We start from the raw sequence: 16,802 nt of genomic DNA on the forward strand, positions 1-16,802 counted from the left end.
GACAGCCCCGAACCCCGCCCCTTGGGGGAGGGGGTGCCCGGCAGAGCACGGGGGTCGCGGGGATCCTCGCCCGGCGCTCCTTGCGGCGGGGTCGCGGTGGTGGGACTCAAGGGAGGCGGGGGCGGGGCGGAAGCGAGCCCGGAGCGGCGCGGCGGGGCGGGGCGGGGCGAGCAGACCCGGCCCCGCCCCCGGCCCCTGCAGCCGCTGCGCCCGCGCTGTGCTGTGTGCTCTGGCAGCTGCGAGCGGTTGCGCAGCCAAAGCCTCCCCGGAGCCGGTGCCGAGCGCGGCGCTCGCAGGAGCACTGTCCCCACTTCTCAGCCACCCGGCCCACGGTGAGTGCCGCGGGCTCCCGCCCGGCCGTCGAAGCTCGGCCCGGCGCCCCACCGACGTACAGGAGAGCCGCCGGTCCAGCTCCCGCGCCGCGCTCGTCGCCACCCCGGGCCCCGGGAGGTCGAGAAGACAAGCCGTCTGCCCCGGGGAGACGGAGGCCGGCGTGCGCTTGGAGGAGCGGCCCTCGCTGTTGCGGCCCTCGGAGCGCGGAAGCAGGACCCGGCGGGAGCGGGGTGCGCACTGCGCAGGGGCGGGGGGACCAGACCTCCCTGCCGCGGGGGGCGCGGGACTCCAGGACCACCGTCTGCCGGCGGCCCCCGGGATGCGCAGGGTGACCCCGCTCCTACCCGGCGCGCCAACCCCGGGGGAAGCCGCAGGTGGGCCGGGGCCGAGGACTCCCCGCCCTGCTCTGAGACGCTCCGCGGGGGTTTCCCAGCCAACCCTCCAGGGAGGAAGACGCCCCTAGAGCCCAGTTCCGTCCCCCTCCTGCCGATCCTGGCAGGACCCCTTGCTTTCCCCAAATCCCTCCAGACGTCTGGGTGGGTCCAAAAAAAATACACCCTCACCAGGTTTCCAAACTGCCCCAGAACCGAGCGCCCACCAACGAGAGAAGCACCCCGACAGAACTGGGGGGCCTGAGGTTCTCACGGGGAGCTTCGGGAAGAGGGGGGACGGGAGGAAGGGGCGAGAGGGGATGTCACTGAGAGAAGTGGGAGGGAGGAACGCCGCGTGAACAGGTGAGGGAAGACAGGTAAGAGGGGCCGGCCTGGCCAAGTGGGAGGGGACCTCGGAGGATTTCATTTTAAATGCGTTCATTCTAGAAGCATCTAGCTCGCCTCAAGCTTCAGAGCTCTAGGTCCACCTACAGAGTTGGTTACAATACAGATTCCCAGGTCCCTCCCTGGGGATTAAGTGGGGATGAGACCCTAATATTTGTAATGGGCACGCTAGGTGATTTGCAGTGAGGCACTGCAGCTGTGCTGTGTGCAGGGGAGCACTGTGTGCAGAGTCAATGAGGACAGGGAGAGGTGGGAGCCGGAAATCCTATAGGAAGAGTGAGGGGGGTCAGGTGGGGGCTGGGCTGGGAAGAGAAGACCAACAGGGCAGCAGGGACAGCTAGCTGGTGGGGCCAGACATCCTGCCATCCCCTTACACATGCCCACGGCGGCATCAGTGGACCCCCGACCCCCAAGTCTCCAGGGACTGATTTCAGTAAGAAGGCCCCAGCGCCCTGAAAGTGTTTATTCACTCCAAGGGTGGCCAGCTAGCCACTAAGGACTCTGACTAGAGAGAGAGCTGGCCCTCCAGTTCAGCTCAGCTGCTCCAGACCTACCTGCTTCAGTGCCACCCCGGCTCCCCAGTGGGCTAGCAGGAGACAGCTTGGCTTTGAGCCCTGGGCTCGAGGCCTGGCTCAGGGCAGCTCACCCCAGCCCTGGGATGTGAAATGGGACAGTGACATCCACTTTGCAAATTATCATTTCCCATTCAACCCTGGGCCTTGGGCACAGCCCGGGAACACGGCGGGCCTGTCACTTTCAGCTGGGCCCGGTGCCTGTGTGGCGTTCAGCTCCTTGGCCCGCGTCACTTTGTTCGTTGGATAAATGGGAACTGGTGGCCAGGCATACGCAGGGGTATAGGCATGTCCTGCTCTGAGCTGCCGGCCAGACCTGGGACCGAGAAATGGAGAGCTCAGGAAGGAGTCCCATGGGGCCCGTCAGACAGATGGGGGGGTCCCCTGCAGCCCTGTACCCAGCTCACTATGCCCTGTACAGGCTGAGGGCCCCTGCAGCCAGTGACTGCTTCCTGGGGGTCGGCCACATGCCCACTGTCAAAGGCAGCTCTGGGGGAGGTGCTGGCTGGCTCCCAGGCTGTTGGGTGCAGTGAGGTCATCACTGCTCAGGCGGCCCAGGGTTTCCAGGGGAACAAAGGGAATTTCTGGGCTCTCAGGATGAGCCATCTCTCCTGGACCCCTGCACCCAGACGCCACTATTGCCCCATCCTGGCAATGGGCTGAGGAAGGGAGCAGGGAGGGGCCGCGCAGCACAGGGGAAGGCCAGCCCATCTGGATGGACCCCAAGACTCAAGCCGAGCCAAGAGCTTAGCGCTCGGACACCAGAGCTGGGGAGATCTCGACTCCATTCCGGGCCTCCTGCTGGCTCTGTGGCCTTGGGTGGGTTCCTAACCCCGGGACCTCAGTTTCCTCATCTAGGTGGGGGAGCAGAGTGGCACCCCCTCTCCAGGGCTGGTCTGAGGATTATCAGGGGAGGTGGCCTGCCTTGCCTTGAACATTTCGTTCTCACAGAGAAAGCCCCCAACCCTGCAGCTCAGGCCACTTGGCTCCTGCGTCATCTTCATCTCTGGGAATGTGAGCCCTGGAGCCCCTGTCACATGCAGACGCAGCTGGCGGTTGCCGTGGCAACAGCTAAAGCAGTGGCTGCTCCCTGGCTTTGGGGGTCTGTGGGGGGAGCAGCCTCTTCCACTCAGCTAGAGAGGAAAAGGGGGCCTGTGACGCCTAGCCCCCTCGGGACCTCACTGCCAGCTGTAGGGTGACAGCTTCGGGAAGTGCGTGCAGAGGCTGCGGAGCCCCCATCTTGGGTAGAGGCCCCCAGGGGCAGGCGCTGACAGGTATGGTGGGGGGAGCTCGTGGGGGCTGAGCCACCTGCCTTCCCTGTCCCAGCTCTCGTGTCTGGCCAGATGAGACCCTCTGAGCCCAGTGTCCCCTGGGCCCCACAGGTCCGGGGTTGGAGGATCAGGGAGCAGGACGAGGAGCTAAGAGCTGGTGGGGGTCGCAGACCAGGGATGGCAGCCTGGGCCCACCCAGAGACAGACCTGGTTTGCTCAAAAAGTCTGTTTAGGACCCACGAGGTGGCAGGCGTGCCTGGCCCTGGCTCTCCCAGCAGAGCATAAGAGTCCAGGAAGGGGCAGCGCTGGTAAACGGAGACTTGCACAAGCACAGGCCCAGCCCCTGAGCAGCGGGCACACAGGGCAGGGGCGGGTCTCACCTGGCTCTCACATTGCTAAGTGCCTGTGAGATCAGGGCAAGTAGAGTTGGATCTGGCTGGGTCCCCATTTCCTATTTTGTCAAATGAAAATGGCAGGCTCAGGCTGATGTGCCTGGCCCTGTGGGGGTGGGGGAGTGCTCAAGAGTGGACAATGAGGGGACCCAGACAGTGGGAAGGCCCCCAGGTGGGCCGAGGGGAGCACGGTGTGTCCTGCACAAGAGGCCGGCAAGCTTGGGGCAGGGAGCCCGAGTGGTGGCACCGAGTGGCAGAGGTGGCCCGGGAAAGGGTCTTCACTTTGCCCTGATGGTTTTCAACGGGGGAACAGAAGACCACCCTGGGGATCCAGGGGGCCCAGGGCCGGAGGTTGTTGCCTGACCCAGGGGAGAGGCGGGTGCCTGGGCCAGGCCATGGGGTGGAAGAGGCAGGCTCAGGGGCCCTTGGTGGCTTAGCTATCATCTTGCCCTTCCCAGCGGGGTCTGCAGGGGACACTGAGACCCCTGGAGGACGTGTGTGGGTGTAACAGCAAAGGCTGGTCAGGCCGGGGGAACTGGAGTTGGCAGTGAGAGCCGCTTGCCCCTCAGGGGCATCCCAGGGCCTAGCCACCTGGACAGGAAGGTGTCCCCAGAGCAGGGCCTACTCCTCTTTTGGCAAGTGTGGGTTGTGGGGCCACAGCTCCCGCTCACTCTCCTGTCCGGCTCCAGTTGCCCATGTTGCCATGGCAACTGAGCCACCGTGTAGCATCCTGCCTGGAGCAGCCCAGATACCACACTGGGACGGAGAGGGATCCTCTGTGTCGAGTGAGGAATGGGCCCCGGGCATCCCCTGAAGCCAGCTCAGTACTTGTCATTCTGGTCTGGGTGGCCAGAATCTGTGGGAAGGGATAGGGCTTGGACTGAGCAAGTCTGCAGCCCTGTGAGGGGCTGGAGCCCATGACCCCAGCAGTGGGCACCTCTGAGCAACGGGGGACACCTCAGTCATTGCTCAGGGTGGCATCTGATTTGATCATTGGGGACAGTCTGGCAACACCAGCGAATGAGCAAGTGGCCCGACCGGAGGTTGTGGCTGTGCTCTCTGCCCGCAGGCTACCCACCATGTCCACCTTGCTGGAGATCAAGAGCAGCGTGCTCAGGCAGGTGCAGGTGTGCCCGTCCTTCCGCCGGAGGACTGAGGAGGAGCCGGCGAGCAGCAGCACCGAAGTGCAGGAGCCCGCGGCTGGGGCCTGGTGGGTACCCCACAGCCTGCTCCGCATGGTCATGGTCACCTGCACCGGGCCCCCCTTCCTTCGCTGACCTCACACACCAGCTGCCCAGCATGGCCCCTGGGGGAAGCCCAGGAGGCTCTGAACCCAAGGCCATGGGAGGCATCATACCTCACCCCCAGACATGCAGAGACCCTTGAGTCGTGTGGGCCGGCACGTGCCGTGAACTGTAGCTTCAGGGAGGGTCTGCTGACCCCGAGTCTGGGCTTTCTTGGCAGGAAACCCGGAGATGGTGTGGAGTTCTTTGCCCAGATGCGCCTCATCCTGAAGAAGGGGGAAAGCAGACAGGGCCTGCCGTGCCCCGAGGTGCGGATAGCACGGGCACTGCTGCCTGGCATGGGGTGCTGGGCCAGGCCTCCCCACCTGCCCCTCCGCCCTCCACTCCCTCCCTCCCTCCCTGGAGCACTCTGCGCCCCACTGGCCCCGGGAGCCACAGAGGCCCTCACCCGGTGCCCTTCACAGGTCCTCCTGCGCAGTAGCTCCCCAGCCCCCACAGAGCCCGTGGACCCCAGCCGTGGCCTTAGAGCCCTGACCCAAGAGGAGGTAAGGGGGAAGGGGGCCTGGCCCCAGGAGGGGCTGTAAGTACCTCTGTGTGCCAGACTTAGGGTCTGGGGTGGGTGGGCCAGGCCTCCCCATGGAAGCGAACAGAGATCAAGGGTGAGGAGGGACCCCCAATGGAGGGCCTGCTAGGTGCAAAGGCACAGAGGCAGGGATTGGGCTCTGCCAGTGGGAGGAGCTGCTGGGGGCTGGGCACACAGGGTGGACTCGAGGAGCCTGAGACCCCCTGTGTCCAGAGCCCGGGGCTGAGGAGAGACAGGGACAGGGTGGCCAGGACTCAGCATGTGCTCCCCTCCCCACCTGCAGGTGGAGATGCTCTATGAGGAAGCCTTGTACACAGTCCTTTACCGCGCAGGGACCATGGGCCCCGACCAGGTGGATGACCAGGGGGCCCTACTGAGCTACCTGCAGCAGGTGAGCCCCATTGGCCCCACCCACCCTCCTGGCCTGGCCCCTCCCCATCTCTGGGGAGGACTGAGACACTTTCCCCCACGTGCTTATGTCACTATCACCTGAAGAACACACACAGATTTGCCCCATGTACACAAGACACACACACACACATGCACAGGCAGACACAAACGGGCTGATAGGCATGCCCAGAAAGATGGAGTGATGGACGGACACACAGACACATTCAAACAGAAGAACACAAAAACAGATAGATGAACACAGAGACAAATATAAACAACACAGGAAAGGACAGGTAGACAGATATAGGACATACAAAGAAAGATGGACAGACAGACACACAGAAAAAAAGTAGAAAGGACAAACCAACAGATGGACAGACACCTTTATTCCTCACTTGTGTGTGCTCCCCCAACCCCGTGAGGCCCCCAGGACAATAGCCAGCCCTGCTTCAGCGGTACCTGGGCCCTCATACCTGCCTGCCCTGTGCAGGTGTTCGGTACCAGCCCCGAGCAACATGCTGAGGCCATGGAGCGTGTGAAGAAGGCCAAGGTGAGGCTGCTGCCCACCTGGGCAGACGCTGACCAGCGCAGTGCTCGTGTGCAGGGGCTCAGGGTGGAGGGGGCACAAGGCTGGGTACACGCTGAGCCCCGAGAGGCCCTCACACCCCCACCCACCCACAGGCTCCCACATATGCCCTGAAAGTCTCCGTCATGCGTGCCAAGAACTTGCTGGCCAAAGACCCCAATGGTGAGTGGGGTTGGCTAGCTCAGCCGGGACATTGGCTAGCTCAGGTCTGGGGGTCACGGGAGGGCCTGGGGTCAGGGGTCGGGGGCTGAGACACCTGCCATGTCCCAGGTTTCAGTGACCCGTACTGCATGTTGGGCATCCTGCCGGCCTCAGGCACCCTGAGGGAGCCGGGCGCACACAAGGAGCAGCGCTTCAGCTTCCGCAAGGGCAGCAAGCGTGGTGGCCCACTGCCGGCCAAGTGCATCCAGGTCACTGAGGTCAAGAGCAGCACCCTGAACCCTGTGTGGAAGGAGCACTTCCTCTTGTAAGGCCCCTTGTCCAGCTGGATGGCAGGGTGGTTGGGCAGGGTCTGCTGCGGTGCCAGGCTGGTCCTGGGGTTGCATGTGGCAGCTGTGCCTGTATGCGGTCTCAGTGCCTGCCCCAGGGAACTGAGGGACTGGTCCTATGCCCATTTTTCAGAGGAGGAGACTGAGGCTCAGAAATGGTCCCTGCCCCAGCTCCGGGCAGAGGATCACCTGGACCCTAAAGGGTATCTCTCTGTTCTCCTTATAGTGAGATTGAGGATGTCAGCACCGACCAGCTGCACCTGGACATCTGGTATAGGCCCCTGTGCCCTGCAGTGCAGGGGATGTGGGCGCCTCTGGTCTGGGGAGAGCGGGAGGGGGCAGTCAGGGCCAGGCTGGGCTCCAGACCAGCCAGGTACCCCCACCTCGCCCCACCCTTAGGGATCATGATGATGATGTGTCCCTGGTGGAAGCATGCAGGAAGCTGAATGAAGTCATTGGCCTAAAAGGCATGAGCAGGTATGGCAGGTGGGACCCTTGTGCTCCTGACACTCACAGCTCGGCCACGGGGGCCAGCAGGTGGTGGCTCCTCAGGGACCTCAGGTGTGACGCCCACCCTACCGCCCCCAGGTATTTCAAACAGATTGTCAAGTCTGCCCGCACAAATGGGACAGCAGGGCCCACGGAGGACCACACCGATGACTTCCTGGGGTGCCTCAACATACCCATCAGGGTGAGTGGCTGTCGGGGCGTCACTCATGGAACACCTGCTCATGGGTGCCCCGCCTTCCTGCGATACCACTGCTGGCTATGTCCTGTGATTCCCCCAACAGTCTCGCATCTTTCTGGGGCTGGGGGGGCACCATGCTGGGAGGAGTGGGGGAGGGACAGCCTCCAGGGGTCCAGGCGCCCCTAAGCGCTCCCTGTGCTGGTTACCCGTGTTCAGTGGGAAGCGGAGGCCTGTTTTCTCCCCACGGTCCTGCAAACAGTCTGTGCGGGAGGAAGAGGGAGGCAGAATCGCCAATCTGAACCCCCTTTCCCCAGGAGGTGCCCGTGGCTGGTGAGGACCGCTGGTTCAAACTGGAACCGCGCTCCAGCGCCTCCCGCGTGCAGGGGGACTGCCAGCTGGTCCTCAAGCTGATCACCACACAGGTGGGAAGCCAAGGGGGACCCCCGGCCTGCGGCCCTGTGCCCCAGCCCATGGGCTTGGGCAGGGCTGGTGACCGGCGGGCCCTGCGTTCCAGAGGGACACGAGCATGAGCCAGCGCGGGCGCTCGGGCTTCCTGTCCTACCTGCTGCTGCTCAGCCGTCTGCTGCAGTTCGAGCACCAAGCCGAGGAGGTAGCGCCGCCCTCGGGCCCCCGGGGCAGCCAAGCGCGGCGTGGGGAGGGTGAGAGGGGGAGACCGGGGACCTGGGGGACGAGAGGGGATGGGGGTCTCCCGCCTCCACCCACACCCGGCCCGTCCCCCAGCCCAACTCGAGCAGCTGGCGCGGTGAGCTCAGCGGGCCTGCGGCCACCGTGCTCTGCCTGCACGGCGCCCAGAGCAACCTGTCGGCGCTGCAGCTGGCTGTGCTGTGAGTGGGCGAGGCCGCGACGCAAGAGGGCAGGGCCCCGACGGGGCGGAAGGGCGGTGGGAGGGGCGGAGCCTCAGCGAGCGAAACTGCAAGTACATGGGCGGGGCCGTGTCCCGAGGGGCGGGACACTGGAGGGGCGGGTCTCGGAAAGGGGCTGTGCTGTGAGTTGGAGGGGCGCCGGCTTCCTCCTGGTCCCGGCCCCAAGGCCGCTGCCCTGAGCCTGGGCTGGGGCCCCGCAGGCACTGGCAGGTCAGCAGCCGCCACCATCAGACGCGCACCCTGGACTACGGCTACCTTCTGGGGCTGCTGGAAGATATGCAGGCACACTGGGAAGAGGCGGCCTCGCTGCCCCAGGAGCAGGTGGGTTCGGCTGAAAATGCTGTTTCTGGGGGGTGTGCTGTGGAGCTGCTCGGGCTGGGGCAGGCAGGGACGGCCAGAGTCCTGCCCTGGTGGGATGCACAGCCTGCGGGTGCGGTAGGTGGTTAAAAACAAACGGACAAACTGCGGGACCTAGGAGAGGGCAAGTGCTGTGCGGTCCCAGGATCGGGTGTGCGATACCTTGATGGAGTCCCGAGCAACAGAGGGAGTGGGCCAGCTCGCAGGAGGCACAGCTGGTGGTGCAAAGGCCCTGAGGGCGTCTGTGCCTCCAGGGGGAGCTGCGGAGGCAGGGGCTGGAGAGGTCATCACTGCAAGGCCAGTGGGGTTGGAGGTGGTGGTAGGGAGGGTGCTCCTCAGGGCAGAGCCTTGTAGACTGGCTGGTTCTGCCGTGGAGCGGGCACTCAGGAGTCAGTTCTTAAGGGCCCTGTCCCCCAGGAGGAGGGACTGGCAGACAGCTTCTCCGCCTTCTCTGAGTTTGGGCTTCGGTTGCTGCGCCAGCTCCGAGACTACTTCCCTGCCACCAACAGCACAGCCATCTACCGCCTGGAGCTGCTGTTGAAGTGGGTGCAGCCGCTGGCACGAGGGGTGGGGGTGGGGTAGGGGTAGGGGACTGGGTGGGGCATCCCCAGTCAGTGGGTGACCGGTCGCCCAGGTGTCTTGGCAAGCTGCAGCTCTTCCAGCCTTCCTTTGAGATCTGCCCCTTCGAGACGGAGCTAAACATGGACATTGCTGCTGCCCTGAAGGTGTGTCTGGTAGCTTGGTCTGGGCTAACTGCTCCGGTCCTGCCCGTGCCCCTGCCTCCGCCTGGACCTGCTGTACCACACACACTTTATTGTCCTTCTTCCCTCCCACCCACCACGCTGCTTTGGCGGCTTCCCTTGCAGAGAGGGAACCGTGAATGGTTCGACAAGCTCCTGAACTCCCAGAGTCCTCGTGAGCAGGTGTGACTCAGGGGGGGCATGGGTCAGGGGGAGCAGGTGTGGCTCAGGGGAGGGGGGGCAGCATGTGGGTGCAGGCCAGAAGGTCAGTGTGCTGGGCTTCCTTGCAGCCGGGGCCACAGCGCCTTGCAGGGCTGGTCAAGCTGGCTGACACTGTCTACGAGGATCTGCAGTCCTGCTATGGCATCTATGCCAGCCTCTTCCACAGGTGGGGCCAGCGCTCTCCCTGCTGCCCCTGCATCCAGCCCCTCAAGTTCTGCCGCTGGAGTGGGGAGCAGGGAGAGCAGATGTCTGAGGTGTGTCCTTTGCAGCATCATCAAGATCGACTTCTTCACCCTCACCTTTCGGCAGCTGGAGCGTCTGGTGAGGAGGTCGCCTGGGGAGAGCCCCCTGGCTGGGAAGGGACCTGGGTTTCCTGTTGTTGGCAGTCTGACTCCACCCTCCTGGGCAGGTGGCTGAAGAGGTGTGGGTGCTGACGGAGGAGCTGAGCCCGAAGATGACCCTCGAGGTGGCCTCAGGGCTTTTTGAGCTCTACCTGACCCTGGCAGACATCCAGTGCTTCTGGAGCAGCATCCCGGGCCGGTGGGTGTCCTGCCCCCCACCTGTCCTCCAGTCTGCTCTAGGAGGACTCTGTGCAAGAGACTCTCCTCGGGGCCTCCTTAGGCTAGGAACCTGGGACATGTTGGCTCAAGGTGTCTGAGTTGGGGTGAGCTCTGACTGCTGGCCTCCCGCTGCAGGGACAGCCGCTCCCTTGCCCTGGCTGGCATCCATGCCCCATTCCTGCCTGCTGTGAAGCTTTGGCTGCAGGTGCTGCGGGACCAAGCCAGGTGGAGGCTTCAGGGAGCCGTGGATGTGGACACGGTGAGTGAGCACCTAGACCTGAGGGTGCTAGGCTCATCCAGGGCACCCTCACAACCAAGGCTTCCCCCTGCTTCCTAGCTGGAGCCCATGGATTCCTCCTCCAAGCACAGCAGCTCCGCAGCCACTGCAAGCCTCTGCTTCAGCCACATCCAGGAGCTGTGGGCCCGCCTGGCATGGCCAGACCCTGCCCAGGCCCAGGGGCTGGGCACCCAGCTCAGCCAGGTGGGGACTCCCGAGAGGAGATCGGGGTCTAGAGGGGCAACAGGGCCAGGGGACATGTCCCACAACTCCTGAGCCCCCATCTTCCACCCCAGGACCTGTGTGAAGCCGCCCTCTTCTACACAGAGCTGCTGCGGAAGAAGGTGGACACTCAGCCTGGGGCAGCAGGCGAGGCAGTGAGCGAGCCAGTGAGCCGACGGGCGGGGAGGGGCCAGTTGCGGGGAGGAGGAGGCACGGTGGGGCCACCACCTGACTGCCAACCCACACATGTCTGGCACACCTCCCCAGCTCTGCGTGGTCCTCAACGACGTGGAGCTCCTGCGCAAGGCTGCTGGCCAGGCGCTACGTGGCCTGGCGTGGCCGGAGGGGGCTCCAGGGCTCGAGGGTGTGCTCCCGCGCCCCCTGCTTAGCTGCATGCAGGCCCTGGATGAGGACCTGCAGCGGGAGGCCCGAACCGTGACAGCACACCTGACCTCCAAGGTGGGCAGGGATGGTGGGGCGGGACCTGGCTGCCCCCTCCCTGCACCCCAACTTGGTGCTGAACGCCGTCCTCCCACAGATGGTGGGTGACATCAGGAAGTACGTGCAGCACATCAGCCTCTCGCCTGACTCCATCCAGAATGAGGAGGTGAGTGCCTAGCCAAGGTGAGGGCTTGGGCATGGTGGGGAATGCGTGTGTGGGGTGGGGGTCCAGGCTCAGTCCCAGCCTGAGGACCCTGCCTGCAGGCCATGGCCCCGCTCCTGAAGTACCTGGACGAGAAGCTGGCTCTGCTGAACGCCTCGCTGGTGAAGGAGAACCTGAGCAGGTATGGTCCCGGGCAGGTGGAGCAGGGCTGGCCCAGTGTCCAGTCACAGATGCCGAGTGTCCCTACAGGGTGCTGGAGGCCCTCTGGGAGCTGCTGCTACAGGCTATTCTGCAGGCTCTGGGCGCAAACCGTGACGTGTCTGCTGACTTCTATGGGCGCTTCCACTTCACGCTGGAGGTAGGGCCATGTGGAAGAGCCCTTCCTGCTGCAGCTCCCAGTTCCTGGCTCCCCCCAACCCCAGGCCCAGGGCAACAAGGCTGCTGACCCTTCCCAGCTGCCCTGCTGCACCGTGCTGGGATGCCAGGCCCTCCCTGGACACCCCTCCTCTGGGAACCCACCAGGGCAGCATCTCCTTCCCCCAGCCCACCTGTGTCAGAAGCACCTGGACCACCTGTTAAGACAGCTATCTGGCCTCAGGCACCGACATTTTCCCAAGCTTCCTGGGGGCTTCTGATGCGCCCCAGGTGTGAGTGGCTCTGCCCTGGGCTCCCGAGAGCCCGAGCTGGGTGCTGCTCAAGTCTCCATTTGTCTCCACTCTCGGTCCCCAGCACCCACCTCGCCCCTGATATCTCTCCCTTCTTGCCCCGCCGCAGGCCCTGGTCAATTTTTTCCACGCTGAGGGCCAGGGTTTGCCCCTGGAGAGCCTGAGGGATGGAAGCTACAAGGTGAAGTTTGGCCCTGGGGCCTCTGACAGAGGAAGGGGGAGGGGTGGACACCAGAGACCCAAGTTTGAGTTCATCCATGCCCCACACGTGAAATGGGGCCGTGAGGAGCTGCCGGCATCACCAGGGGCCTCCTCCTTCCTGCAGAGGCTGGAGGAGGAGCTGCGCCTGCATCAGTGCTCCACCCGGGAGTGCATCGAGCAGTACTACTTGGACAAGCTCAAGCAGGTAGTGCGGCCCAAGTGTGGGCACGAGGCCCCGCCTCCGGGAGTCCCCGGGCTCCAGCTCACCGGCCCCCTGGCTTTTCCACAGAGGTCCCTGGAGCACAACCGGTTTGGGCGCCTGAGCGTCCGCTGCCACTACGAGGCGGCCGAACAGCGGCTGGTGGTGGAGGTGCTGCACGCCGCCGACCTGCTCCCCCTGGACGCCAACGGTGCGGGGGAGGGGTGCGGCGGGGCGGGGCGAGGCGGGGCTGGCGGGGACAGCGGCGTGGTCCGCTCACAGCCGTGTCCCTAGGCCTGAGCGACCCCTTTGTGATCGTGGAGCTGGGCCCGCCGCACCTTTTCCCTCTGGTCCGCAGTCAGAGGACCCAGGTCAAGAGCCGGACGCTGCACCCCGTGTACGACGAGCTCTTCTACTTGTGAGTGTCCCTCCCTGCCTTGCCTGTCCGGAGCCGGGAGCAGGGTTCCAGGTGACCACCGCCCGCCTCCCCCCGCCCCCAGCTCCGTGCCCGCAGAGGCCTGCCGCCGCCGGGGCGCCTGCGTGCTGTTCACCGTCATGGACCACGACTGGCTGTCCACCAACGACTTCGCAGGGGAGGCAGCCCTGGGCCTGGGCAGCATTGGTGGCGTCGCGAGGCCCCAGGTGGGAGGGAGCGCGAGGGCCGGGCAGCCGGTCACCGTGCACCTGCGCCGGCCCAGAGCCCAGGGTGAGTGAGGGGCGGGGCAGGGGCAAGGCTAAGGGCGGGGCCAGCCGGGGCTGACACTGGCCCCGTCCCGTCCCCCCACCACCCGCCCGCAGTGAGATCAGCGCTTAGGATGCTGGAGGGCCGCAACAACAAGGAGGCGCAGGAGTTTGTCAAGAGACTCAAGGAGCTGGAGAAGTACATGGAGGCGGACCCCTGAGGCCCTGCGGCTGCCAGCCAGGCCCTCCCCAAGTCCCCGTGTTGTTTTCTCGCCGTGGTCAGCTTTGTGCAGCCGGGCTCGTGGTGCCCCTTCCCCTGCTTTGTGGTGTGTATGCTGTGGCTGGACTCCCTGGGCTCCCTTTTGCCCTGGTCATGTCTCTCTGGTGTGTGCTGTGAACCTTCTGTGCCCAGTAAGCCCCACCCCACTGGATCAGGACGGCCGACTGGGCAAGGTCTGGCCAGCAGCTACCCCCCCCACCCCGGAGCAGAGAGAGCAGGCCTGGCCGCCAGGTGAGCTTCCCACCTTCCCTCAGGTTCCACAGCCACAGGGCAGGAGGGTGCTGGTCTTAAAGCAGGGCTCTCGTGGGGCAGCCTTGCCCCCCAGGGGACATTAGGTGCTGCCTGGAGACATTTTTGGTAGTGAGTCACAACTGGGGAGTGGGTGAAGGCTGTGCTATTAGCACCAGTGGGTAGAGACTAGGCTTGACATCCTGCCATGAACCCTCCCCCCCAACAAAGAATGGTTCACCCCTAAATGTCACCAGTGCTATAGAGGACAGCCCTGTCCTAAAGGAAGTTCTGTCCTCGTCTCTCCAGGGCTGAGGCAAGGCCTCACTAGCTGGAGAGGCAGGAAGGTGCGTTTTGAGTCTGGACAATCCAGGCTTTGGAGGGAGAGGGTGAACATGTGCAGTGTCCCCACCCTTCTCCAGGGACCCTCCATCCCAGAGGGCATGTGGAAGGTGGTTTGCCTGAGAGCTGCACAGGTCTCCAGTCCCCACCCAGCTGACAGGCCCAGGGTCTCTGGCTGAGGATGTCATTCAAGGCTGGTCAGTGTAAGGGGCTCCATGCCAACTGGCCAGCTATCTGGCATTTCTTTTCACGAATGCATGGGTGCCCACACAAGACCTACCCCTCAGCCCCATCCCCACACCCCAGACCCTTCTAGGCAGGGTCTGCCTCACTAGAGGCTGAGGGTCCCCCCAAACCCCCAGGCCAAGCGCAGAGAAGCAGAGGCTCACACAGGGTACTCCTTGGCTTGCAGCTTCATTGGGAGGGCTCTGAGGCAGGACCCAGAGCAAGGCCGGGTTAGAAGCACAGGGAGAAAACCCAGACAGAGTCCAGTCCTGCTGGCAGCTGCAGGGGCTGAGGCCACCAGGCCTGTGTGTGTGTTCCCGCAAGTTCCACTGCCATCTCTAGATGTCCTCGTCACTCTGCCTCGGAAAATATACATGTCTGCAGCTTTCAGTCTCTCTGCCGTTTCTTGATTCCTTTCCAAATCTCTGTGGGGACCCTGGTCTCTGTCTCTTCAGGGCTGCTGCTGCTGCCTCCCCCGTCCTTGGAGTCAGGCCCAAGTTCCTCAGACTCCTCCTCGGTGTCACTGTCAGCCCTGTCTCTGGGCAGCCTGGGAGGGAGGGGTGCATTCACTGGCCAGTCTGAGTTAACATCCCTCCCCACTCATTCACCAAAGCCCCTAAGCTGAGGACAGATTCCTATTCCCTGTCCTCTCAAAACTGAAATCCCTCCATTAGGACCTCCACCTTCCCTTCTCTGCACTCAGAAAGGCATCCTGGTGTTGTTTAGGACACCACCCCACCCTGCAGCAGGAGTGGCTGAGGCCAGAGGCGGAGGGGAGCCCTGGGTCTGAGCTGTCGTGAAACTTGGGCAGCCCGAGGACCTACCGGGGGCCAGACACAGGCCTGTTGGGGTTTGCAAACTCTCGCCCTGAATCCACATCAAAGGGATCTGAATCGAGGAATCAAAGAGGAAAGCGACCTGTAGGTGAGCCTGGAGCAGAACCAAGCATCCCACAGCTGTGGCAGGAAGGCTCCCCCCAACCCCCAGGCTTCTCAAAGGAGGTGGCAGGCCTGAGGGTGCTGGCTCCCACTCAGGGGGCTTGTGTCTGTGCCAGGCCTCACCGATTTCCTCCTCTTCCTCGGGGTGCTCCTTGGTGTGGGCCAGGAACTCCTGCTCTGCCTGCAGCACCTCCTCTGGGCCACTGCAGGCTGCATACTTGTCCAGGAGCTGGCGGTTCAGGTCTAGGAAGCCCTTGCCCCACTTGAACTTCCGTAGCAAAATGACAGCAAGGTCTGAAAAACCTGTTGGTGCAGGAAACAGGAATTCCAAGGATGTGGACAATCCCTCTCCTGTCACCCTTGCCGCTGGTTCCTTCTGTCCCAGGAACTAAAAGTCCCGCTGACACTTTCCCACGGTCCAGAGAGCCCATGCCCACTCACGAGCCTCTGCCTCAGTAGCCCATTAAGTCCCTTTCCCCACAGGGAGTCTCACAGGGCCACCCACCTGGGCCTCCATGTGGACCATAATGTCTCTGGGGGTGAGCTTTGGTAACAAAGGACTCTCAGGGCGGCGGTGCCCTGACAACGAGGGCCAAATACGGGTGCATGTAGGCCAGCGAAGTGTTCTGCCTCCACCTCAACCCCACATGGCGAGGACTTAAGTGGGAGTTAGGACGAAACCTTGGCCACCTCCCCGTACATGGTCATGCTCCTCCTGGGACTTGCAGCAGAAAACACACTGCTGGGAGCACAGCCAGACTCCAGGCTGCCAGGCCCTGACACTCACCCAGGATGCAGAAGGTGGCAGCAAAGGCCTCCACGCAGGAGAGCCTGCAAGGCCGGCCATAGTTCACAGGGTTGGCAGCCACCAGGTGGGGCAGGATCCGCAAGTGACTCCCTCTCATCTTCCCAAACGGAGTCTCATCCAGTCTGGCCCAGGAGCAGTCGATGACAGCGACCCCGGACTGTGCCACCAACTGTCTGCCAGGAGCAGCGTAGGGCTTGGTTCTGGGGTCAACTTGGTGCTGGCCCCACTGGGGATTCAGCGGCATCATTTCCCCATCCCAATGACCCCCAGGGACTCTCATGGGCCAAGCTTTTGAGGCAGCTGGGGGGGAGGTGTTCCTCGACAAAGCTCATTTATTCACTCAACAAACGTTTATTGAAACCTGCGGCATCCTGGACTTTGCCCTAGGTAATGGGGGCAAACTAGACAGATCAGTGCAAATAGGTGAGCCCTGAAAAGAAGGATGCGCCAGAGTAGGGGACTCATTAAGAAAAGACCCAGGAGGCACCCCGCCCTCCCCACCTCCACACCCTGTCCCCTCCCGCCTACCTGTCTGCGGGGGAAACGTACTGGGAGCCCACGGGGCTGAGCACGAGGCCGCCGAACCTGTGGCCCAGACGTAGGCAGCGCACCAGTCCCAGGCGCGCCAGCTTGCGGCCGGTGCAGCGCCGGGGGTCGCAGTGGCCCAGCTCCCACATGGCCAGAGCGCAGGGCAGGTGCGCAGGGCCCGGGGCGCCCTCGTCCTCGGCCGCCTCTGACTCCACGGACGCTACACCGGGCACAGAAGGGGACCCGGCCTCAGCCGCGGCTCCGCGACCCGACCCTGGGCCTCCGACCCCCGCCCCCGCTCCGGATCACGCCCCACTCACCGCGTAGCGCGGCGCCCACCTCCTCCGCGAAAGCCTCCAGAGAGCGGCCCGCGGGGCGCCGAGTGCGGCCACCTTCGGCCCCCGGCCCACAGGCTGCCCTGCGGCGGCCCATGGCTAGGAGCAGGGCCCGGGAATCCCGCCCGCTCGCAACTTCTCAGGCAGCCGAGGCGCGCCTCTGCGCAGGAGCCGGACGCCACA

At 64.1% G+C, this 16,802-nt stretch overlaps 2 protein-coding genes across 6 annotated transcripts; one reads left to right on the forward strand and one right to left on the reverse strand.

Annotated features, from left to right (window-relative positions):
• The first annotated feature begins 250 nt into the window (after nt 1–250).
• Nucleotides 251–14,184, forward strand: BAIAP3 (BAI1 associated protein 3). 4 transcript variants are annotated; one of them, XM_060031440.1, is made up of 34 exons: nt 251–332; nt 4,414–4,554; nt 4,809–4,896; nt 5,053–5,133; nt 5,455–5,562; nt 6,052–6,111; nt 6,243–6,309; nt 6,418–6,613; nt 6,862–6,906; nt 7,035–7,112; nt 7,224–7,326; nt 7,638–7,745; nt 7,838–7,933; nt 8,065–8,168; nt 8,408–8,528; nt 8,982–9,106; nt 9,199–9,289; nt 9,431–9,487; nt 9,595–9,692; nt 9,796–9,847; nt 9,936–10,066; nt 10,222–10,345; nt 10,424–10,567; nt 10,660–10,752; nt 10,853–11,044; nt 11,124–11,192; nt 11,291–11,370; nt 11,439–11,547; nt 11,964–12,035; nt 12,180–12,260; nt 12,345–12,465; nt 12,549–12,672; nt 12,755–12,960; nt 13,053–14,184. In XM_060031440.1, exons 2-34 carry the CDS (start codon nt 4,424–4,426, stop codon nt 13,154–13,156), a joined length of 3,459 nt encoding a protein of 1,152 aa, XP_059887423.1. In that variant the 5' UTR covers nt 251–332; nt 4,414–4,423; the 3' UTR covers nt 13,157–14,184. The 4 variants fall into 4 exon arrangements, with proteins under 4 accessions (XP_059887423.1, XP_069397495.1, XP_059887424.1 ...); XM_069541394.1 differs by having other exon boundaries at nt 12,755–12,896; nt 13,053–13,140; XM_060031441.1 differs by lacking the exon at nt 251–332 and adding an exon at nt 499–563.
• TSR3 (TSR3 ribosome maturation factor) lies at nt 14,183–16,795 on the reverse strand. Of its 2 annotated transcripts, none has more exons than XM_060031455.1 (6): nt 16,605–16,795; nt 16,306–16,504; nt 15,736–15,929; nt 15,072–15,251; nt 14,835–14,898; nt 14,183–14,557 (listed from the first exon to the last, which is right to left on the reverse strand). In XM_060031455.1, exons 1-6 carry the CDS (start codon nt 16,714–16,716, stop codon nt 14,398–14,400), a joined length of 909 nt encoding a protein of 302 aa, XP_059887438.1. In that variant the 5' UTR covers nt 16,717–16,795; the 3' UTR covers nt 14,183–14,397. The 2 variants fall into 2 exon arrangements, with proteins under 2 accessions (XP_059887438.1, XP_059887437.1); XM_060031454.1 differs by having other exon boundaries at nt 16,285–16,504; nt 16,605–16,794.
• Nucleotides 16,796–16,802: the final 7 nt, after the last annotated feature.

Source organism: Delphinus delphis, chromosome 15 (assembly GCF_949987515.2).
Source record: "Delphinus delphis chromosome 15, mDelDel1.2, whole genome shotgun sequence".
In the NCBI taxonomy this organism is placed as follows: domain Eukaryota; kingdom Metazoa; phylum Chordata; class Mammalia; order Artiodactyla; family Delphinidae; genus Delphinus; species Delphinus delphis.